General features: G+C 38.7%; 1 protein-coding gene across 1 annotated transcript; it reads right to left on the bottom strand.

Annotated features, from left to right (window-relative positions):
- Positions 1 to 1171: 1171 nt before the first annotated feature.
- Positions 1172 to 3934, bottom strand: LOC145777199 (SPRY domain-containing SOCS box protein 1-like). Its single transcript, XM_082588519.1, has 3 exons — positions 3290 to 3934; positions 1793 to 2376; positions 1172 to 1614 (listed from the first exon to the last, which is right to left on the bottom strand). The coding sequence occupies exons 1-3, from the start codon at positions 3544 to 3546 to the stop codon at positions 1487 to 1489; spliced, it is 969 nt and encodes a 322-aa protein (XP_082444645.1). The 5' UTR covers positions 3547 to 3934; the 3' UTR covers positions 1172 to 1486.
- Positions 3935 to 25054: the final 21120 nt, after the last annotated feature.

The raw sequence follows: 25054 nt of genomic DNA, 5'->3' as shown, positions 1-25054 counted from the left end.
AAGCTTAGATGCGATGACAAAAGTGAAACACACTTTTGCAAGTTGCTGCAACTACTTTTGTTTCTTAGGCTATTTGTCGTAATTTTCTATATTTTTGTTTTTACTATTAGATTTGTAGCCTAACGGTAGACAGTGTGAAAACTTTCGGATGAGAAAATTGCAGGCTCTCGATTTTGTAGCGATATGGTAAAGCTATTGCTGAATCCATCCCTGCCCAACACGGTCTGTTGTTGGAAGGTTCTATTTATGTAACGCTCTCCCCCCCCCCCCCCCCCTGCTAACCCGAGATCGACAAAACCTGGTGTTGCCTCTCCAATATTGCGTGGACGTCGGTATAATAGCATCTTGACTGTTCCATCTTCAAGCCACCTAATGGAGTGGAAGGTCTGCGTGTCATGAATGATGAAACCAAAGACTGGCTGCTCTCTAGTAGCCTTCCAGTGTAGTCCGGGAACATCGTGAATCTGGGGTGGTAAAAGGATAGACCCTCGGCCCCAGAGGCTCACGCGGCGACAACGATAGCATCTTGACTGGAAGCTAAAATGCTAGGCCTTACCTTGGCAGCAAACAGGATGGCCATATTGGCAATTTTAACGTTTTTTAATGCGTTTGGCGGTCTAACTTTACTTCGGTATTTTGATATATTTTTGGCGTTTTTTAAATTTTTTTAGCATTGAAAATAGTTTTAAAAACTCGGTTTATCAATGCGCATTAACCTGTTTACAAAACAGGTTCGCAAAAGCAGTTTTCCCGAATCTTAATGTTGCTTTTCATATTGCGATTTGGGCTGATTTCGTCAACAGCATGATTACTACCACAGCCTAAGGTGTTGCGACCGTGCCATATTTTAATATGAGAATCTATAAAAAAACGTCAAATTTCTGAAAGTTGGCAACCGCCAATCCTGTTTGCTGCCAAGATGAGGCCTATCGTTTGGCTTCTACTCTAGATGCTATTACAGCGACATCCATGTTTCAGAGAAGCAAGTAATTTCGTTCCAACATTTAAGTTGGAGCAGGGATATCTATAACTATATAGTAGTAGTTATAGATATCCCTGGTTGGAGTCAGATTGTTTACCCCTAAGAAAAAAACGAATGTTTTTTTAACAAATGAGCGTAAAAACGACTCACACAATATCGTCGAGAGCAACTCAGCCATCACAACACCACTGCGGCAGTCAGTTTAATGAAAATTTAGATAAACAAAAATATGCAATAAAAGAGCGACTCCAGGGAGCCCGACGCCACGCGCCGAGCACGAAACACAACGTGTAAAACAAAGATGAAATTCCAAGGGGTCGTAGCGAGGCAAGAAAAATAAATAAAAAGGAAAATTGCATTCCAGTGGCAGCGGCAGCAGCACGTGTCTGCTCCAGCAATAGGATTCCTCCTCCACGCTGCGGCCGGGCAATGGGGGCGATCCTCTGATGAGAATATTGCACAAAAACCCACCACTGGGGAAGCACCATGCAAGTAGGCGGTGGGTCACCGGTAGACAACGAATTCTTGCAAAAGATGAGGCAAAGGGAGACTACTTGCCTCCTCGAGCCGTTTCTTTCCGAGAGATATCCTCACGCGTCGACGACATAACTCCGCCAAGGTCAGAGGAACCGCTGCAATGGTATGGTCAATGTATGAGTGGAATACTAATATATTTTTAACTTTGACCAGAATTTTTATTTAGCAACAAACAGTTATTTGACAATCGTAAGAATTATGTAGTCACAAATCCACTCATAAAACAATATACCGCCTTATGCAAGAAAAATATAACATGAAGTTAGTACGTACGTTCCAATCCATTGATATACTTGATCCCAACCTCACAATGACCCCACACGCAGCTTATCGTGGGGTAGAGAGTCTTTCCTTTCAAGCCGGAGAAGGCAACGCCGAGATATTGTTTGTCAGCAACAAAGCTTAAAGTTCCTTCATCCATATCAAGTACAACAAGGATCTTTTCAGGGACCACAAAGTTCTCATCAGCTTCCAGAAAAGAAGGGTAAGTTCTTTTATCATTTTTCTTTCCACCATGAAATAATTTATTTCTTCCCAAATCCCAGCCCCATGACTCTTTATTATGTCCAATAAGCGAACGGTAACCCATACAAGTGAGGGGAGCATCGGAGGTACATACTCCCACCACCGCGTGAGTACCGCGTAGCCTGGTGTTCCAAGTTATTTCCCAACAATGCAAACCGCTCGAGTATCCAACTTTTCCGCGAATGCCGTCGGTGGATTGCGCGACAGGGTGTCTGTGGATTGTTAAGTCACCATCTTTGACAAAGACGTTGGAACTTTTATCATTGTTGTTCCACCCGTGTTGAACTTGTACGGCCATGCTCGCAGCTGGTCGGTCAAGCAGAACATCCAATCTAAACAGAAAACAATGTTCTTGTCGATATTTTTGGGTCGTGTAGTCTACGTTCACTCGCGTGCTGTTTATACTAATACTTAAGGGGTGTATCACACATAACCTATAGAATCAAGTAAAGCAGATGTAGCTAAAGCTTGAGCTCCTAATCTCTAAAAACTACATGGTCCAGGGGAAGCCAACGTTGCCTTGGAATTGGCTGGATTCCGTTGTTCGTGATCTTTGACAAACCGCAAAACACTTTAACTAATTTTTGTCATGGAATTTCGGCTTGGGCTTTGACATTGCAATGGAAAGTAACCAATTAAGAGTTCGCTCGGATCGATATTACAGAATTCTTGGTCATTTCACACAATTTATGATAATGCAGTGGTTACGCTAGATGCAAAGAATGCAACTCTCAACCAACATTTTTTTACTGACGGCACGTATACAATAGTTCGAACACGAGGTATGGAAGAGAATTTCTCGTTTGGCAGTGCCGGCTATTTGCGTTATTTGTCACGAGGATTTAATTATTAATTGATTACATAAATCGAATTTACTACGTTTGTGGTAAAATCTTTGTATGCATATTTAACGAATTGGTCAGAACAAAGATCTCCATATTGAGCTAATTTCTTCCCTAATAGTTGGATATAAAATGTAAATTTATGAGATGTGATCTAAAGTGCGGCCTACGAGTGTAGAGCTGCTCCGCAAAACCTGCGCGTTAAAAAGCAAAACCCGATGACGAGACGGGGAGCGCAGAAATTCTACCCACCGGCCGCACTTGGACAAACTTCCATGAGGATATAGAACAATTAGATGGGGCAAGGCGTTTCTTTTTTAACTAAAGAGAAGTTTGCTGACTCTTGCAATAACGACAGCAATGCACACTGTGCATCCTACCTGTGAGGGCAATGCGCACATACCTGTGAGGGCAATCCGAACCAACGCCCGACGCCGACGAAACGCCGACTGCAGAGTAATGGCGGCGATTTGAATGATGATGCGACGACCTCTTGTGTCCGTCTTTTTGGCTGTGACGTCGACCATGTTTGGGGGGAGAATTGTTGTCACGACGGCAGTTTCTGTTGACACTTGAACTACGGCTGCTCGCTTGAGATAAAATCGGTTCAATAAAAGAAAATTGTCTCGAGGAACGTTCACCAGATATCTTCTGTCCCATCTTGTATCAAACTTTGTGGTTGTTAATTGTTATCAATAATATTGTTTACCCACACGACGATTAAAACAAATCTGAAAAGATAAATAGTGACGTCACACGCGCGTTCAGTTAGCGACAGGACAACAAGTTTTTGTGGATCTGGTTGAACTTGTTTATGGCGCTTTCTCCATACTTCAGCTACTTTCTCTTCGTCACATCGATGGTCGCGAAACCACAAACCACGTTCGGGTGCATCCATGCGAAAGGTTGTAAGCCTCCCTGACGTTGTAAACTGTGATGCTCAAAGAGACGGGCCTCAGAAACTTGCGGACTCGTCTCTTCAAACCTATCAAATTTCATGCAACCAATTATAAAATTGCACAAAACCGTACACAAGTGCCCTTCCCAAACATCAAGCCATTTATCGGTTTCACTCAGCCTTGCTTTGAAGGGTTCAGACATGTTGGAAAATGTTAGAGTTTCGAACACCGGAATCTGAGGCACATCCCTTTCCAAGCTGCTACGCAGCAGCGGGAAGCTTAAAACCAACATCGCCTTAGATCGCATAGCTCGGACAATTAAACCTGCCCAAGACAAATGGTGGTGGATTTCATTGAATGAAATTCCCCGTGTGCTAATTGAGGGATAATTATCGCGTCAGGTCGATATTCAACTCAGAAACATCGTGACGTCAGGAGGCAAATCAGGGCGTGCGCATGCGAAGTCATCACCGCTACGTCATTGCAGCCAGGCAGAAAAGATTCCACCGAATCAGCATTTCCATCCAGTTAGACCTTCATCTAACAACCAAAACAATCCATGCTCGTCAACATGCATCAGCCCGCGTGATGGAAAACTACATGCAAACGCGGAAATATACCGAGAAGTTACTTTGTCAATCATTTACTAAATGCTTGTTTACTGAAAAGCCACCTGATCACTACAGGCGCAAACAAATACAAGCCTGTGCTGGTCGTTTGGAAATAAACAAAACGCGATTAGAACATTGCGCCCATCGCTCGATCTACGACCGAAAAACATGACTAATTTGACATTCCCATGCTACGTGGGTGCCTGAGTCATCGCCCGATGACAAGTTGGTTCACCTCAAACAACAACACGCCTGATGAGAGGCAAGATTAAAGAAATCTGTTGACGCTGCATCAAATCCAACGAATTTTTATTTCCTCACAATTAACATGGAGTTTGGATTGTTGCCATCGACCTAACATCAAAAATTAGCTGTGACGTCACAAAGAACATTTAGTAGATCACGATACAGATTAGTTGTCTTGGCCACACGGTACGTTGATCCTCATCATCGAACTGCTAACGATAGCTTCATGAGTAACAAACGGAACTACCCACTGGACAAATTTCACTTACCCAACCCAAGCAAACTGTTTGCTTGAAGCGGTTGACTGTCTCATAACCAATTAGTATAAGATGTCTTGTTAAATCACGCAGCAACACTTCACATCACAGGCATCATATTAAAACGTTTAGTTCAGCAACAGTTTGGGCACTTGAACTGTTGCTGCGTGATTAACAAAGCAGTTTCTCATACATGATTTCACAACTCAAACTTCATTCAAAACTTGACAATTAAACCGGTTTTTTAGTCTCAATCCAAGATGTGATAATCTCAAAACCAAACCACTTCTAGACTACTGAAACAATCGCAGTAAGTGACAAATTTGTCACAAGCCTCTTGATCACTCACCAGTCTTTCTAAGCTGAAAAAAAAACATCAAAGCTAGAATTTCATGCCAGAAAACGACCACAGTTAAAATCCGCTAAAACATTTCCAAATCTACCAATTTCTGCAACAGAGGTCGAGATGGTCTGGTCCGGCTAGCACGCTGTGTCTCATTTGATTTAACGAAATGAATAGAACAACACTCTCACCCTACACGTTGATGGGAATGCCAAGTTGGCCTTGGTCAACACCGAGACTTATACATCCCGAACTGTGTTTACAGCCTGTCTGCCTTGTGGACAATGAGTGGAGACGGTGTCTAGCTGAAAGCAGTAACAACGGAATTTTCCATTACGTCACAGCGAACGCGTTTCAATAAAGAAACAAACAAGAGAACGTGCGGCAGTTTACTACGTCTATCTATACGCTGTATCAAAATTATAACAGCACTTAGTTACATGTCATTTTCGCTTAAAATCTTCTTTTGCCACAAGCATTTCTGAAAATGTAACTAAATTTAGATACAATATTTCTCCTCATAAACAACCTCCGTTTTGAAATGAATAAAATATGCTGGGCTTCTTGCATGATAGAGAAGAAAAAGCTTTCATTGCATTTTGACAAGGCAGGCAGCTACGTGACTGGACGACCACAAGACCAACATTGAAATATTCTGTTGACCGGGTGCAGGAGTGCAGGGCACAATTTATGCGCTTCACGCGTCGGTTTGTTGAATGAGATGAAAAGAGCAGTCCGTGTGAGTGTGTGTTTCCCATAGAAAACATTCGACCATTAGCAGGGGGTTTTGATGGCTACTTTCATTCAAAACAATTGCCATATCTGTCAAAACATTCGGTGTCCCAAGAACTGATGGCTCAAAGCAAACTACGAAAGTATCTGACGTAGGAAAAAATAGCGGTTGCGGTCAGTAAGCGGTATGATTTATCTGATATGTCTTGTACGAAGAGCGACGCTTTTTCATGTGTCTGGGCTACGTCTTTATTTTAATTTGGATGAGTTATTTCTATGCAGTTGGGTGATCTGCTATAGTTTTTGATAAAATTGGAAAGTTATTGGTAGAGTTGGAGGACATGAAACTTAGTTTTCAAAAATCAGTAAGTCATTCTGGGCTTGATTATGGCCAGTAGCGTTGATAGGGGATCCATGGGGTACTTTTAGACCCAGGCCCGGGATAATTTTAGGGGCCCGAAACCTTTGCAAAGGACCCGGAAACATGAAGACACCACAGCACATTCTTTGGACACAGCACATTCTTTGGACACAGCACATTTTTCTTATAAATATCTTGGTTTACGGTCCAAGGATCTCATTGGTACCGGGCCTAAAATATCTTCTCAACGGCCCTGATCATGGCCCAGCAGGGCCCAACTAACTTCGTCAGTTGGAGCCCCAATGCAAACATGTAATATGAGCCTCTATTTTTTCTGTCGCCTACATTTTTCCAGTAAAGACGCGTGCAACGCTTCTATCAATAGTTTCAGGAGAAAGTTTGCTTGTTTGAACAAAAGACAGGTAAGACACAAAGTTTTACAATTCTCCATAGCTCATATGTGACAAAAACCTCCGCGTGTGATTGAATCTTTATCGTCGGACTGGGAAAGCTTCTTTGAGAGCTTAATTCTGCAATTTCGCATAATTGTATTATAGAGATTTTTAACCGCTGACGTAGGGTCGGTTACTGAGATTGACAGAGCGAAGTTTCCAATTGTTGAAGTCTTTTTGCCGAGGAATTATTGTATCCATTAGATGCCACTAAATGAAGAGCACTTCTTAACGTAGCCTAGTTGCACAAGCTTTTGCAATTTTCAGGGGGGAATTTGGTTTTAGGATTGTAGGCCTAAACCTTTTTAAGCCTAGTAAGTTGGCCGAGACTAGAGCGTTAAAGAGGAGATTATTATTAGATTAACTCCCGATTATTTAAGCAACTGTGCACTGACATGGATGCAAACCATTACGTAGGCCTACTTCTGTTTCATGCAAATACTCGATGACTTTTAAGAGGAAACATAACCAAACGAGTGTTTGAGCTCAGAGACAAGCTTAAATTATTTTTTGACCTTTAAATAAAATTGGAATTTGTTTATTGCTGAATGATGACAGATGGATGGATTAGATTTCTTGCTTATTTGGTTGATATGTTTGGTCCATTGAATAAACTAAATCTGAAAATGCAAGGGAAAACATTTATATATGGTATATATTCAATCGCCATGTCCGTTTAAAGCAGATTGCGCATCAACATGGGTTATCGGTATCCATGAGCCATTGACATATTGATACTGTAGCGATCCATTATTTCAACATATAAGTTTTCCTGCCTTTTACTAAAGTTTCTGTAATTTTCCATGCAACTGCTCCCGAAGTAATGTATTTTTCTCCACTGTCTGCATCTTTTCCAATGCAGATCCAGTGGTTGTCTATTTCAACCTTTCTCTCTTTATAGGTTGTCTGCTAAGCGTTTTTGTTTATTGTGTATGGTTGAATATGACTGCGAGTGGCATGCAAATGCGCGCATCTAACGGTTGGCATGGCATGTTACTAATCTATTTAACCTATGTTGGGCAAGCATGCATATGTCCACGAAACATTACTTTCCATACTGCATGAAACAACCGCATGGTTTTGAATCATGTAGCCTACTGTATCTGTTTTTTATTTCTGTGTTTTATTTGCAGTTGCTGAACGACTGTTCAGACTTATGAACATTTACGATTTTGTGAATGGTATTTAGACCTGTCGATGCCTATGTTCTTTTGTATTAATTAGTTTTGTTCGCCGTTCAAATCGTATCTTTACATTTTGTACAGGTCAACTTATACACCAAGTCGCTAAATATTTCAAAGTTGAACTTGTAATCAATTTGCTTTGACTTTTTCAGAAATCTTGCATCATATTCATGAACAACAGAAGGACGTGATTATGCGTACTGCCGCCTGAAACGAAAAAATTGCTCCAGAGCCACCTGCACTCGACTCTCTAGCGCCTCTCAAAGAATACAAAAAGCCAAATGCCAACAATTAAATGCTATGACGACGTCAATGATATCTCCAGCTGCGATGATCTCTAGCAAGCAAAAAGCAAGACAAGGCTTCATTTGTATCAAGTCAATCGGCATGGTCTGCTTTTCAACAGAAAAAGTCAGACAAACAATGAATGCCTGCTACGGTTTGCAACGGCGCTCACAAACAAAACAACCAATTCTTTTATGCGGTGGACTCTTCTTATACGGCACAAACTCAGACATTCCTTTGCGGAAGGCGGTGGAATCACGCAGAATCACTTCGCGACACGATATCACAAACACAACACCACATTATTATCATAAACACTAAACATACCTATTTCACACTATGTCTGTTACAATTGTGTTAACGTTTTAACTCCTTAAATTTGAGCTAAACTTGGTACCCATGGTTCCAATTTAGCCCAAATTTGGGGGGGCCCTCTGTAGCGATCCATTATTTCAACATATAAGTTTTCCTGCCTTTTACTAAAGTTTCTGTAAATTTTCCATGCAACTGCTCCCGAAGTAAATAAGAAAAAGGGAACACAAATAAAATGGTTTGTTCGTCCTTTGACAAGAGCTCTATCACATCAAACCAGCTCAATTAGACAAAGAGCTCTATCAAATCGGACTAGCTCATATCAAACCAGCTCTATCAAATCGGACTAGCTCACATCAAACCAGCTCAGTTAGACCAGTTCAGCTCTCAGAAAAACATTAAATTGATTGTTAATTAAAATGTAATAACTCGTGATAATGTTTCACTATCCTGTAATTTCATTATTCTGTACTGTTTAAATTCAAATTGTGTTAGAGACCTACAATATTATATGAACACCTTCTGATAACTTAAAATTATAATTCGAATAACAATTGTGTGGAAATTAGTTCATGGAGTCAGATAGCTAAATTAGATAGATAGAAATTGCATCAGGCAGTTAGACAGCCTTCATCTTAATTCAACTTATAAACAAACCATTCTCATACTTAAACTCATACTTAAATATAAACTATCCTTACACTTAAATATAATAATAAATAATAATTTATGTAACCACAATACCACGTGAATTTACAAACTGTACTGCTTCCATGTTGCTCAAGGCAAGTTGGAGGAGAGTGATTGATTTATGTCACTGTCATTAGAAGATTGTCTTAAGGTAGGCTTCTAGAAGGCTCTGCTGTCCTGGTCGCGGGGGAACTACGTTTTGTCTGGCCTCTACCTTTCGACCAGATTGGCTTGGGTGGCTCTTCCAGGAGCAGATGCCAGTACCGCTGAGCATTATTTAAAGATGCTTTGGAAGCTTTCATCAGCAAGCTTGATAATTGAAAGAGAAAAGTTAGAATGAACAATTTAACATGGTTAAAGAATTATCATCGGTGCTGGTTGTTGATGACAAAGAACAGGTTCTTCCAGAGTTGGAAAAAGAAATGATTTTGCAACATCTCACAGCATTAGAACTGGATTTCATTCGATATTTTCTTAAAATTTGTGACGATGAGCTTGATTTAATACGATATTCCCTCACATTGTTGATGGAATAAGTTCCCAATAAATTGCAGGATGAATTTTTAGAACTCAAAACGAATTCTTGCGCAAAAGATTTATTCAAAGAAAAATCAATCACTGGATTTATCTTGATCAATGGATTTTGGCGATTAAATGTGTAATTCCTATCCCAAAGTGGCAGAGAAAGCAGCTATTCGCGCAGTATCCTTCCGTTTGCTTCCACCTATCTATGCAAATCAGGTTTTTCAACTCGTGCAAATGAAAACAAAACAGAGAAACAGATTAGACGTGGAGAATGATATTCGTTGTGCTCTTTCCAAAACTCTTCCACCACATTCATGAGTTGTCGAAATAAAAAATCACAAGGCTTCACATAGCCTTGACTCTTATATTTTGAATGTATTTTCTGAATAAGATACTTTTCACCAACGTTCTTCATTAATTAAATTATTTTAGTATGAAAAGGAATATTACAGGCTAAAAAGCTTATTACAAGCGAAATTTTAGTTTATCTTTCAAGACTTAGATTAAAATATTAATGTAAACGAGTTTTTAACAAACTAAACTTACAGGGGGAAATTTAGATTTGAATATTGACTAAAAGGGTCCACCGGATGAAAAAGATTACCTGGCCATAGTCAGGGATGGGAGTCGATAGTGAAAAAGTAAAGAATATTCCGATATTCGATAGTGCCAAAAAAAGTAAAGAATTAACCGATTTCGATACTAGAAAATAAAGTAAAGAATAAAGAATGTAGCTTAGTAATCGATATTGTGAAAAAAAAAACCAATTATTCCACCACTTTTTCTGAATGCTCAAGGCAGTAACAAATTGAAAAAATTCAAAGTAAATAATACTTCCCACTCAAAGGACTAGGAGTAACAAAACATAATTTTAGATGCAGTCATGCAATAATAATCCTTCTGAGAAGAGTCACAAACACAGTTTAAATCGACCAACCAGCGATCAACCAGGGTTTCCGCAAAAAAAAATTTTGCTTCTCCTTTCAATAGAATTTCAAACTCTACCTTAATAAAATTGTGGAATTCGGTTAATATTTTACGTTGTTTATTTGTAAACTTTACAGAAAACTACCGAATATCGAATATCGGATTCAACACACAAAAAAGTAAAGAATAGCAGCTAATCGATACTTATTTGAAAAAGAAAAGAAAACACAGATTCGATAGTGACAAAGTAAAGAATAACGCTATCGAATATCGATTCGTAATCGATAGTCCCAACCCTGGCCATAGTCACGTGCCTAATTTTGCCAAAACTCATGCGATATGCATCGCACGAATAAGATTCACAGACAAAAATGAAGACATGTGGGCAATTCAGCAAGGGATTCTTGATTTTCCTGAATTCGGCAACAGCTTCTGCCGCATAGTCACGAAGATGAAGCTTTAATCATTCGACTCGTCAGTAGCTCTATGTACGCGCCATAAACTTTAAGAAAAATTTTGTGTTGAATCATTAGCGTACGCAAAACATTTTCATGGGCTGGTTGAAAAAAAATTGCTTGAAGCTAGGCTACGAAGTTCTACTCCATGTTTACTTTCATTATGCTCATGATTGGAGGGGCAAGATTGTTCAGTAAATCCAATCGACGTTACGGTTTTTGGTCGAAATTTTTGAATTAATTCAGTGAAGGATGTAGCTTATGAATGCAATTCACTGTCTAGCCTACAAATGATCCATCACAAGCTGTGTTTGGTCAGTGTTTTGTATTAAAAATGCATGGAGAATCAGCAGAGCCCTATTTATGCATATGCATTTCGCTTTACTACTGTAGAGCATCATTAGTGCCTTATTCAAATAGAATCCATTGTTCATGCTGTACAGACTAGCCTACTACAGTAGTAGAGCGAAATGCATATGCATAAATAGGGCTCTGCTGATTCTCCATGCATTTTTAATACAAAATACTGAATTGATACTTTATGGAGAATCGCTGGCCTGCTGTTTCGTAGTCAGGAGATCACCTATGCTTAATGGAACTCAATAAATGTGTTTAGTCAGTCTTTCCTCTGGAGTAAAAAAAATGAGTTGCGTTAAGATTGCATCATAATATTCATAATATTTACTTTTACTCTTACTAGAAAAGAATGGATCAATGGTGATAAAAACTTTTACAAATATCTTACAACCTTGACAAAACTCCTATCCCAATATTTGAAAATGATTCTTCTACCAAATCAAATTTGAGAGTTATGAATAAAGGATGCCAATAACAGAGATCTTGCGAGGGTATAAAACCCTATCAGGCAGAATTAGTTTTTTTATCCCTCTGTAAGCTCCAAATGACCATGTGGGGGTTTTATGATCATACTTTTGTCCTAATGTCTGTTGCAGAGTAACACAAAACTGAAGTATTTTATTCACTGCTAGACGCTCATGGACACTTTCATCCTTGTCACCCAACATTGCAAGGAGCAAATCCACTGAGCAAATCTACATGATGAGCAAGATTTGCATTTCTTTGAACAACCTGCAACCTCTCGAACATTATTTCTTGAAAACCACATCGCGTGTTCAACAATATTAAAAAAGTTCGTTAATCCATCAGTGATCTTGTTTGATTTGAAACCAGCTGGAAAACAAACTTTATTGCATATTCTGCTAATGCACTTAAAGCAGATGATCTTTCTTGTGACATATAAAACCAAAGTAGGCCTATTCGGCACCCAAGCATCAACCAGCGTGAATGGTTTAATCTTACCTCTTTAAGAAATTGCAAGTTAGTTAGCATCAAGTTAATGTAGTAATGGTATTTCGGCAACGCTGAACAGATGAAGAAAATATGGATTTTCAAAGAAAATTTGAGCTAAGCCTAAACTTTTAGGTTCACCAAAAACAAGGCAAAATCAATGGTAATTTAGGGGAGACCGGGGAGATTTGTTACAAGGGAGGGTTGTTAAAACCCTTTTAACTTTTAAATTAGTTCACATCAACCGCTGGAATTAAGTGTTTTTTTTCAGGTTTTTAGTTTCCATGTGCAAACGAAGCTTCAGCTATTTTGAAGGCTGCAGTAGAAAATTAATTATTGATGAAAAACTGTTTTAGGGTATGAAAGGTAAATTTTTGCTGTGTCAAAGAAAATGTTATTGCTACAAAACTATGAGTGATATTTAACTGGCTTCAAAGTTAAATCAGACTTGAAGTGCAATACCTTTGATTCATTATAAATATTTAAAGCTGAGTGTCACATGTTTGACATATGTTGGTCTTATTCAGCCAACTACTATTGGGGTGAGTTGTTACACAGTGTAATGCTTGCTCATCCCAACTGGAAAAAAGTACTTAATTTGGTACTCATGATAACAAATTTTGTATTATTTAGAATAGTTGATTACATTTTTTAGTTCTACTAATGTCTGTTGTTGCTGTATCTGTGCCAAAAACTAATAAAGGGTGCCTTATTGAGGCCAAATACCATGAATGGTTGAATGGAGATAATGTGTTTGCAATCCTGGTGACAATGCATTGTCAATAATGATATTATTTGTTTGTTCATGATTTTTTCAATTAAATTTGGATGTTCAATAAATTCAAGAATGCTGTGTCAACATATTCCATCAGTTTTAAGTATTTTAGTAAGAAAAATTAGTTAATAGAACAGCCTATTTGAAATTGTAACATTTCACCCCATCTGTGTAACAAGTCACCCCAATACTGGGGTGACTTGTGACAACTGACTCATTGATATATTAATGCAAATATTTTCCTGTAAACATAACTTTTTTAAATTTTGAAGTTGTATTTATAACAACTGGTGATGTGGCAAGATTATATAAAATTTTCAGCAACTTTGTGCAAATATTGAAAAAGAAATCTTAGATTTACTGAAAATTGTAACAACCCTCCCCGGTCTCCCCTCAGCCATTGATCACTTATAGAGCGGGAGCCAGGTCGATTTATTTGACTGTCTGGGTCAGTAAGGTTTGACAAGTGTTTCTAGACTGAAACTTTGTGTAGATTTCAAAAATAAACCTCTTACTTGCACTAGCCTGACCGTTTTTGTTATATTAAGCATTTTCCGAGATGAAACCTGTCAATATCGCTATATTCGTTAGGGTGCACAATTTGCCCCACAAACTTTAGCAAAATACTTGAACTTTTTTTTGCTGATGAGGTTATCTTAGAAAACAACTTTTGCAAAGTTTCATTTTTGATTGGACAAAGTTTAACCCCCCCACCCGACCATTTTCTAAGGGGACTAACGGCATTTTCTTCATAATATCACCACTAGATCTAGCTGCTTACAAGATGCAACTGCATATTTACTTTGGAAACATACCCCTCTTCATTCTGCATAATTTAAAAAAAGTTATCTGAATTGGCCAATGGGAAGCAGAAATATGGGCAGTTTTGTACTTTCCCCTAGCGCAATACTGCCTCTAGTGGCCAAAACATAACAACAATTATCTCCTTAAATATTCATCTGATTGAAGCAAAACTGGTGTCTAACCCCCCATTTTCAAGGGTGGTGAGTTCATTTTTGCTGCTAGTTTTAATGATTCTAGCCACTAAGTGGCAAAAAACCTGCTTTTCATAAGTTTAAGCTAACGTAACCGCTTGGACTTGACTTTAAATATGTAAAGTTTCAACAAATGCAACTCATTGAGATGTATATCATTGAAAACAAACAAAGAAAGAACAGTGCAACATCTATTATAATTGTGATAGATATTGTACAGCAATAACCTTACACGAATTTCACATCATAAAGGTCACACAGGTAATGAAACAGTAAACTCGCAATTAGATTGTCAGATACCATGACGCTGAATCTATTTTCCTATTTCTTTGATTTGGTAATTTTTTTCGGGAATTCTCTACTACTTGTGAAATGTTTTGGTATCGTTCTTCCTTGAGAGCAGTCCCATGAAAATCCTGGACCAGTTTGACTCCTCGCTCTGCTGTGTCATTAACCACACTGATGTTATTCACAATTGTTTTTGCAATTTTGTAAGTTTCATTGTCATCCCAGCTTTCGATAGGTTCACTTAAAAATGCTGAGTCAACTTTCAAGATTTTAAAGAATGACCAAGAGTCTTCTCCAATATAGTCCTAGAGATCCCTATATGTGTCTGCTGGGAGTTCAGGGAAACAAGGTTTTCCAAATCCAGAGCCAAACCTTTTTGTGCACACACCGTCATTTTTAACTAAGATCATTTTATGTGCCATCAGTTCTTTGGTTGAAGTTTTCACACTCTGACTCAAAAAAGCCAACGGTACAAGCTCTTCTGCTAGATACCACATAAAATGTTTTCGAAAACTTTTCAGAGCTACACCTGCAAATGGCACCATCAATTGCATGATAATTAAGGAAGGAGTGAATGAACAGTTGGTCATTTTTTGGAGCAGTTGATGGTTCAGGAGCAGTTAGCCACCACGGGATATAACAAAATAGGCTACAACAAATTTCACAAAGCGGCGAAGTTTCAACAATTTTCTTCTGCTGTTTCTGCTGTGTTGCATGCAGTCATCGATACAGCAGATGGTGATATGTCAAAAGTAAACTTAAGTTACACTACCACTTTTTTTACTTTTTTTTAAATTATGCAGAATGAAGAGGGGTATGTTCCCAAAGTAAATATGCAGTTGCATCTTCTAAGAAGCTCGATCTAGTGGCGATAATATGAAGAAAATGCCGTTAGTCCCCTTAGAAAATGGTCGGGTGGGGGGGGTTAAACTTTTTCCAATCAAAATGAAACTTTGCAAAAGTTGTTTTCTAAGATAACCTCATCAGCAAAAAAAGTTCAGGTATTTTGCTAAAGTTCGGGGGGCAAATTGTGCACCCTAACGAATATAGCGATATTGACAGGTATCATCTCGGAAAATGCTTAATATAACAAAAACGGTCAGGCTAGTGCAAGTAAGAGGTTTATTTTTGAAATCTACACAAAGTTTCAGTCTAGAAACACTTGTCAAACCTTACTGACCCAGACAGTCAAATAAATCGACCTGGCTCCCGGTCTATTGTAACCAAATATCAAGAAATAAATCTCAAGCTAAGAAAGTAGAAACATTTTTACAATTTCAAAAATTTACTAAATTATGTCAAAATAAGCCATCTGCTCTTCTGTCCACAAATTACTTCCAAAAATGACGTCATTTTCAGGAATAACTTAAAGGCATATTAAATGAAATTTTCAAACGGGAATTATAAGCATTAAAATGCGTAAACTGAACATTCAAGAATACATTTAAAAAAAAATTACCGAAAACAAAATGTTTTCAAGGCCCAAAGTCCAATGTTTCATTTATTTTTAATTTTTTCAAAATGATCAAAAAGTGGAAACACTGCTCGAGAATACGTCACTATCGACAGCAATAACAAAAGCCACGTTACCACATCTGATGTTTTGAGCAAACTGTCTGATGTTTTGATGTTGAAATATGATGTTTTAATGTACATACATACATAGTCTACAGTTTAATCGCCCGCAGTAAAAACTATTGCTCGATCAGCTGATTGGTAGCCTATAGTGATGTAGACAGTACAGTCGCACGCTTCGCTGCTCACGCCCATTCCCGTTTTGAAAGCTCTGACAAAAGCACGCGCGGAATGCTGATCAGACCGCAATGGGGCAAAATTTTATTGAAAATCGTTTTATGGTAGCATGTTAAATACAAGGAACGTGTACAATCGCCAAGTCAGATTTTTCCTTTAGTATCCCTTGAAGCCATCAAAACCAAATATATCCACAATTGGCACTAAAGAGCGGTATAATTAATTTTAACGGATTGGTTCACAGGTTACCCCTGCACACAGGTCCACCTCCAGTAGCACCAACGGGCTACTTATTACATGGCAATAAGTTGATGCACTGAAGCGCAGTTTAGACGTCTAATAAATTGAACAACATATAAACACATAAACAAATAAAGAAATTCTACACCAAGTGAACTAAACCAGAACTCTGTTAAAAAGTATGAAAACCAGACAATATAAATTTCTCGGCCATGTAGTAAGAAAGCAAAAACTGGAGCATCTCTCTTTAACTGGTAAAATTTTTGGAAAGCGGGCACCTGGCAGACAAAGACAAACACATCTGGAACAATTTAACGACAAGACAGAAACAATCATCCATGCAACATATAATAGGAACATTTGGTACAATTATTCATCTGAGGCCGTCGATGCTTGGTTCAGGCAAGGCAATTGAAGAAGAAGATAAACACCACAACCCAAACAATAGGCTACCATACTAGTTCTTCAATATTCTTTAACCCAGGGTTTCCCAAACTTTTTTGGACCACGGACCGCTATTTGTGAATCAGTTTATTCGCGGACCCCTCAATCCCAATACAAAGGTAAAAATGAATAAAACCGAATTTTGTTTATTTAAAAACTAACAACATCAATGGGACGGATGGGATTGCTTCTTATTGCATAAGTCATCAATTCTCGGAGTTATTTGTGAAAGGCAAACTCGTAAGTCAGGGTCCACGGAAAGTCTGGGCCTGTATTTTGTCTTCATGTTGGCAAGAGCTGAAAATGCTGTCTCACACATGTAGGTCGTGGAAAAAGGCAATAAAATTTCAGCTGCCTTTTAAAATAGCAATGGGTATTCCTCCACAACACTCAACCAGAAAGATGCAATAGCTGTTTGATTGAAACTAAGTATTAAAGTTCGATCGGATGATAATTCGGCTAATTCTTCTTCTTCGAGTCCTGACAGATCAGTCTTTGTAACAACAAAATGGTTTAAAATCCAGTCAAAATTCTCATATGTCTCTTTTAAAAATTACTTCTTGAAATATGCAGAAAGCAATTCCAAATGTTGCGTAACGTCAGAGAAAATCAACTCTGTATTAATTAAGGATTTGTTGGTAATGTATACTAGTCACACAGAACAAGAAACATATCAACAACATTATCATTTATCCTTGTTTTTCATATGTTGAGTTTCTTTATGAATGCTGTTATTTTGCTTTGAGTAAGTAAAATGTTCGCATCTCTTCCCTGAAGTGACAAGTTCAATTGGTTTAGAACAGGGGTTCCCAAACTTTCTGTTCATCGGTAGCCTACCCTTTGGTCAATTGACAGATTCGCTCGTGCACCCCCAAAATGTTCTCATATTTTTGGCTTTAGAAAGTTTAGATATTGCAACCAATTAACAGTAGAGCTGCATTAGAAGACTGCATACATGACATTTTGTACCAATCAAAGCACACAAAGTTATTCATAACAATGTAATCCAAGGTTAAACAAACACTACAATCAAACAAACAATATAACGGCTGAATAAGCCCAGCAATCCTAGCTAATGTGATGGATGAGCCTGCTTTTTAGCAACAAGCTCATTAATACGAGGTGAAACATAAGCAACAGCCACAACGAAGATCATGTTCAGGTGTTTTGAGCTGTGATCTACTTTTTGATTTGATTCCAAGCAGCACTGAAAATGTTGACTCACACAACCATGTTGATGGAAACAACAACAATGCATGAATAGCAGGTTCCGCAATCTTTTTGTACGACTTGCACATCGTAAACCAAAAATCACACATCGCGTGCAAAGCCATCATGTTGGAGTTCAATCAGTTCCTCTTGCATCCCTGTCCCAGCCTGCAGTGTCTGAGCGTTCGCGGTGAAAGGATTCCTAAGATATGCAACTTCGACTTCACCAAGACTTGGAAAATAGCCGTCAATTTCCTTTTCCAACTTCATAAGATAAAAAATATTTTAAGGCAGATTAGAAATTATGGAAAGAATATCCTTATACTTAATCTAATGTACCCCTTAAAAAGTCGAAATGTACCCCTGGGGGTACATGTACCCCAGTTTGGGAACCCCTGGTTTAGAACGATAAAAATGCTTGCCAGGTATGCAAGTTTCCCAAGCCAAATTTCATCGGCTACTAGTGAAGCCAAGTCAGCATTGTGCGCTTGCAGGAAAACTAAAACCCCTCTCGCAGTTCAAATACGCATTCTACAAGTTTTACTAGTAGTCCAGTTTTAATCCGGTGATATCCCCGTTACCGAGGGTGGCCGAATTCACCTCCAAGTGCCGCAATAGCCTTCACACCATGCCCTTACATCAATCTGTCTAACACGTCCTCTCTTGTCAAGCTCACCTTGCTGCTTTCTTCCTCAATTTTCCTTTTCCACATTTTCTACGACCCTCCACTTGCAACTCCAGCGCTCTTCTCAAAACATCATCTTCATCCCTTCTCAAAACATGCCCACACCAGTCACCACCTCACACCAACAAGTTAAAATGAGAATGTTCAATACGAGAATTTTTCGTAAACAACTTTTTAACTGCAACGAAAGTGCAACAAGTAAGATTTACGATACTGGATAGCAAAAGCTTTCGAAATCATTTAAGTTGTAAAGAACAACGGCAATTATCTTTGACAGGGTAGGCCTACATACTGTACAACGCACCTAGTGTGTGACTTTCTAATTTCTAGTCATATCGCCACGGACCACCTGTGCAGTCGTCGCGGACCACCAGTGGTCCGCGGACCACAGTTTGGGAAACCCTGCTTTAACCCAAGCAGCCAACATTGTTCGTTGCATATCACACTTCTTCGTTAACTTACTTTCGAAGTGAAATAATAATTCCAAAACATCTTTGACAACACTGAAGATTTTAAGAACTAATCATTCCTATTTTGTTGATATTTCTAATATGAATTCATAAAGAAAGAAGTTGTTGAATAATGAGCTAGTGGCCTCTCGGTCAAAAAAGTGGGTGGCCCGAAGCATAGAGAGAGACAGAGAAAACTTTTATTTTGTCTGTTGCGAGAGTAGTATGGTACATAAACAATATGAATAAAAAAGCACCATGGCAATCTAGATACCACAACATACAGGAAGCAGCGAAAGACTATATCAGTCATCGAGTCGCCCGTAGGTTTAATGCATGATAGTTCTTGAATTTCATGGCCTAGTTCAATGATGTATGAAATACAAACATTTCATCATCAACAGTATCATAGCCGATGCGGCCTTTGATGAACTAGATGCTCAGTTTGTAAATTTTTCCAGTGTTCCCTTTGTCGCGCAGTGTCCCAAAGTGTTCTTGGTTGGCTAATTGATGTATTGAAATTGGATATAAATGTTGTTCGTTGTCTGCCACGAGCACGTTTCCCGAGAAGGCGGCCGCTTAGACAGAGATTTTCGAAATCTTCTTTTCTGATAATGTGACCGAGAAATTTGAGTTGCCTTTGAGTTATGTTGTTCAATAGTTCCTTGTCTTGATGTACCTGGTTTAAAACTTCTGCATTTGTGATGTGATCAGTATATGAAATCCTGAGCATTCTCCTGTAAAACCACATTTCAGCTGCTTCAATGTTACGCCTAGTTTCTGTGTTGAAGGTCCATGTTTCACAACCATACTGGAGAACAGACCACACTGACACTTTGAGAAGTCGCACCTCTTTGAGAAGTCGCACAAACATTTAACTTATTGCAATTTACTTTGTTTATGAATAAAAAATCAAAATACAGAAAAATGTTTTGAAAAAAGAAACCAGATGGTGAAAAAACGTTAAGAAACACCAAAGTTAAAAATTTACTTTTTACCTTGTAAAACATACTTTTCTTTGTAAAAACACAAACAAAGCTCACAGGTTCCAGCAAGAACATTTCCAAAACCAAAATAATTAATCTCGATACCACAACAACATTTTCCCTTTTTCGGACTTTTATTTTAAGAAGTAGAAAGATGGCCCATTGCCTACGTCTACCCCTCTCTTTTGGTGCAACATCTCCCTAATGGCGAAAAGGTTGTCCTTTTTGCTGTGTATTTGAGGTCTACCGTTCTATCGCCCAAATACTAGCGTCTTACATCCGCTTTATTATCTTATCTAATGTTCTGCTTGTCTTATTTATTATCAAGACCCACTAAAGTTTCACAGGCATTACCACAACTTTCCCGAACAAAAATTGTGAAATAAATTCTGTCCTGTGATCGAGGTTTTGCGTTGTATCATCCAGTGGTTCTCAATCGGAGGTTGTATCATCCAGTGATTCTCAACCGGAGGTTGTATCATCCAGTGATTCTCAACCGGAGGTTGTATCATCCAGTGATTCTCAACCGGAGGTTGTATCATTCAGTGGTTCTCAACCGGAGGTTGTATCATCCAATGATTCTCAACCGGAGGTTGTATCATTCAGTGATTCTCAACCGGTATTGTATCATCCAGTGGTTCTCAACCGGAGGTTGTATCATCCAGTGGTTCTCAACCGGAAGTTGTATCATCCAGTGGTTCTCAACCGGAGGTTGTATCATCCAGTGGTTCTCAACCGGAGGTTGTATCATCCAGTGATTCTCAACCGTAGGTTGTATCATCCAGTGATTCTCAACCGGAGGTTGTATCATCCAGTGGTTCTCAACCGGAGGTTGTATCATCCAGTGATTCTTAACTGGAGGTTGTATCATCCAATGGTTCTCAACCGGAGGTCCGCAAACCCCAAGGAGTCTGCGATGCGGTTTCAAGGGGTTCGGAAAAGTTTTCTAGTTTGCACCATGATTGATAAATGACGAAATTTAAAAATTGGTTTTGCTTTATTTATGTATTACAGTGATTGTCAAACTGTAGGCTACGTTGCAACGCTTTGGTGCAGCGTTTGAAATTTCAAAGGACATCATACGAAGATTCGGTTGCCTAATTTAAAAAAAGTCATATAAATGAGTTAAATCTTGAAGGTTATGTTGGCTATGTTCAACTTAATTCTTTTGAAACAGCAGATTGTTGATCAATGATTAACTTAGAAATGCAAACGTTAGTCAGCAAGAAAACAAATTAATATTTTTTTTTCTACAGTCTAAACTAAACCTTCAAAACATTTGGCTAGGCAAACACGCACAATAGTATTTCAATAAAAGTTGTAATTTATGTTGTGGAACCGTTTTTTTTCCAATAGGGTTCATCAGCACAACTGGATCGAAACGAAAAAATTGCAGTAGATTAATATCAGCACAACTAGCCCGAAAAAACGCAAAATTACATATTAAATAAATAAAAGTCACTTAATGTTCAAAACCTCCATTTCTTTGCTTTTTCTTTCTTTTTTTCTTTATAGTTTTGGTAGGCCTAATACAGAAGATATTGCAACAATCAAATACTAAAACTGTCCGCACACGCAGTAGTGAAAAGTACAATAATTGAGATAAATTTTACAAGTAGGATTAAGAAATGCTTATGTCCGTGAAATCTAGAACTAACGCTTTTATTAGTTTCTTAGTTCTAACTCTTTTTAGTACCAAATCGCCTTTTCCAGTTATTTTTCCACTTTTGATCGTTAGTCAGCAATCTATCACCACTCATAGTTTTGCCATGCCTATGATTGATTGCAAATGAAAAAAAGGAGAAATAGTTTGTAACGGTCGCAAAATTCTATTAGCCTAATTTATGACAAAATTTACAGAAACACATTTGGTCACAGCGGTAAACCATAATCTCTTCGTGGGAAAATTGTAACATAAGATTCCCGGATCCGTTCGTCTGTATGTAATGACCGAAGAAACACTCTTTTGAAACCGTCTATTCAAAATTGTATTTCTGTAAAATTAGCCATCTGGCTGTCGAAATTGGGATGCAACACCGTACACTACTAAAACTTGTCACTACAACAAACTACTTAGATAAAAGACGGAAATTTTGTCCAGCTTATTCAAGCAATAAGCAAAACAGTTAAATATGCGACCAACTTCCAAGTAACAATTTTAAGAATGAGAGAATAAATTTCAATATCTCAAACTCACGTAAACAGTTATGTGACGCAATAATGAAAAGCATTGTCAAGCAATTCAAACAGGTGTTCAAAGGTGATAATGCAATGTTTCATCAGGTCTTACGATCGATGGTGCAATATTTGGACATTTTCTAGCAATTTTCATGACGTAAGATGCCAGCTAGGTTAAGTAGACAATAACGGTTTTTATATGACGTTTGATTTGGTGAACAATTGTCTGGAACATGCGGCCCCTAGTTATGACAGTCTGACATGGCATAACTAAAAAAGAATTGACGACAATTGTGAGCCAATGAATAAAAACACACGATACACAAATTGTTTGAATCACTCACGTTTAAGTTAATACGTAAATACAAAGGGCATGCAAAGAATGAACAACAATAAGAATAATACACGACGATACATGAAATTGGTACCATAGGTACACGCTAAAATGACTATATACGATGATTGCGATAATAACCGACTGTTCTGGGCTCAGACAAGTGTCGGCCACCGCAGACAAAACCAGGCTCAAACCCTAACACTTTGGTGTTCTTTACAGGGGCGAGGCACGAAATATCCCTCAACACGTAGTCTACCTTCACTTTCCCCGTACTCTCATCATAGTTGCAGACGGCAACTTTAGCTCTACGAACCACAGGCTTCCCTTTCCTAATTTGTGGAACTACCTCATGCACCCTCCCAAGTTGATACTTCCCACGTTTACCAATATCTTGGAGAGAACCCACCACTACAAGTGGACCAGGATCCAAATTTTCGGCCATTTTTAACCATTTTTTCCCGCCCTGAAGCCCTGGCAAGTAAAAATCTACCCATTTACTCCAAAACTGCTGAGAAAGTGACAAATTGAACCGATAATCTCTTCTTTATTGGTCACGATCATGTGGTTTCCCAACAGCACAGTATGGGTCTAAGTATGGGGTCAAAATGAGGCAGGGGTGATGACAGTAAAATCCCTAGGGTCATCACTCAAAGGTACCAAAGGGCATTCGTTCACGATCCTAATGGGCACTGCCTGTGTACGTAAGCAGTTCAATAAAATTGGGCTTACGTATTGAAAAGTCCAAAATGTGAAAAAGTACTTAGTCATATCAGCCACGAAACCAAATCCACTAAGCCGAAATCTGGCCAAGAGATCTGCCAGAGGGTTTAACAAATCAGGACCCGAAAACATTACATCATTAACACAAGTTCCTCGAAATTCAGACTTGCCATCGTAAACAATACGCTTTTTTAATTGTGACGTCACAAAGAATGATAAATACCATTCAAATCTCTTTACATTTTCTGCTTCACAAGCACGCCCAATATAACCATTAGATTTAAGATCCTTCATGGTGTCAGTAAGGAAATCACGAAGTTCAGGTTGTTTTAAAGCCTTCTTCCTTAAAGCAGCAGCTCTATCTGACGCCAACACAAACTTGTTAGGTAAATCAATATCTTCCTTCAACGGTACAGGTATCTCAAATCGACCATCTTTCAACTCAATATTCGGTTCAACAAGTTCTCTAGCTAAAATGTCATTGCGAGACAATTCACAGGTTTCATTTTGCAAGATCAAATCCTAAATAACTTTATTTAGGTCTGCTATTTCCATATCACGAGACTCAATTTTACGCTGAGAGCCAGAGATGACATCCGACTCTAAAGACGTCTGTACTCTGCACACGTTAGCAACGCTTTCATCTAAGGGTGACTTACCACCACAAGCCAACCAACCGAGAGGAGTGAGCAAAGCATGTGGTTCACTACGATTCTCACCAAACACGCTCTTCTTTTGCCCACATCAAATAAGCTTTGTCGTTGCCAATCAGTACATCTACAGTATTACAATTATTTAAATGAAACATATTCACGTCATGAAAATGACGGAAACCACTTAAATCCTGCTTATGTGGTAAAGTTTTAACATTGTCAGCCCAAGCTGGGTTAACCACCGAAGTTATATCACAAAACAGTTCATTCGTCTCTAACGACTGAATGTTGAGTTTAACAAGGTCAGCACAAGTAGGTTTCTGACCAGCCAGGGTATCTATTTTAAACGACGCTTTGTCATACGGTTTAACGCCAAGCTCGCACACCAAATCACTCGAAACAAAAGTCAACTGCGAACCAGGATCATGCTGACAATACACCAACTTCGATTTGCCAGTCACTGGATTCAAAACACGAGCAGCTGTAACGCGGTTAAAAGCTGCTTTAACATGTCCAATCTTAACATTACGCACAGGAACTCTGGCACCAGCATCATCTTTCCCAACCGAATCCAGAGAATCACGTGACGTCACATAAAAATCATGCAGAAGAAAATAGTGTTTCCTATCGTTGTTAGGGCCACACTTACGACAGTTGTTTGCATGAACGCAATCCCTAACCATATGCTGGCGCAAACAATTCAAGCATTTGCCAGCTTTTACAATGACATCTCTCCGATCTTTATAGGTGTCAAGCGCAAAATTCTTTACAATCAAACAAAAAATGATATTGAACTTGACCACGTGACAAACAATAAAAACATGCCGGTAGGTCTCTACGTCTGGCCACACCACCACGCGGTGGTGTGGC

The sequence above is a fragment of the Aplidium turbinatum genome, chromosome 9 (genome assembly GCF_918807975.1).
Source record: "Aplidium turbinatum chromosome 9, kaAplTurb1.1, whole genome shotgun sequence".
Taxonomy (NCBI): domain Eukaryota; kingdom Metazoa; phylum Chordata; class Ascidiacea; order Aplousobranchia; family Polyclinidae; genus Aplidium; species Aplidium turbinatum.
Note: the sequence above shows the minus strand (reverse complement) of the source record. Positions and strands in the feature narration are given on the sequence as shown.

Bases quoted from the DNA above. Each gene is read 5' to 3' on its own strand.
- LOC145777199 (XM_082588519.1), bottom strand. From the start codon at position 3,546: ATGGGACAGAAGATATCTGGTGAACGTTCCTCGAGACAATTTTCTTTT. The intron at 2,377-3,289 runs GTATGTGCGCAT...TTTTCTGTTTAG, and splicing joins GGTTCGGATTGCCCTCACAG to ATTGGATGTTCTGCTTGACC. The intron at 1,615-1,792 runs GTACGTACTAAC...ATACCATTGCAG, and splicing joins GTATATCAATGGATTGGAAC to CGGTTCCTCTGACCTTGGCG.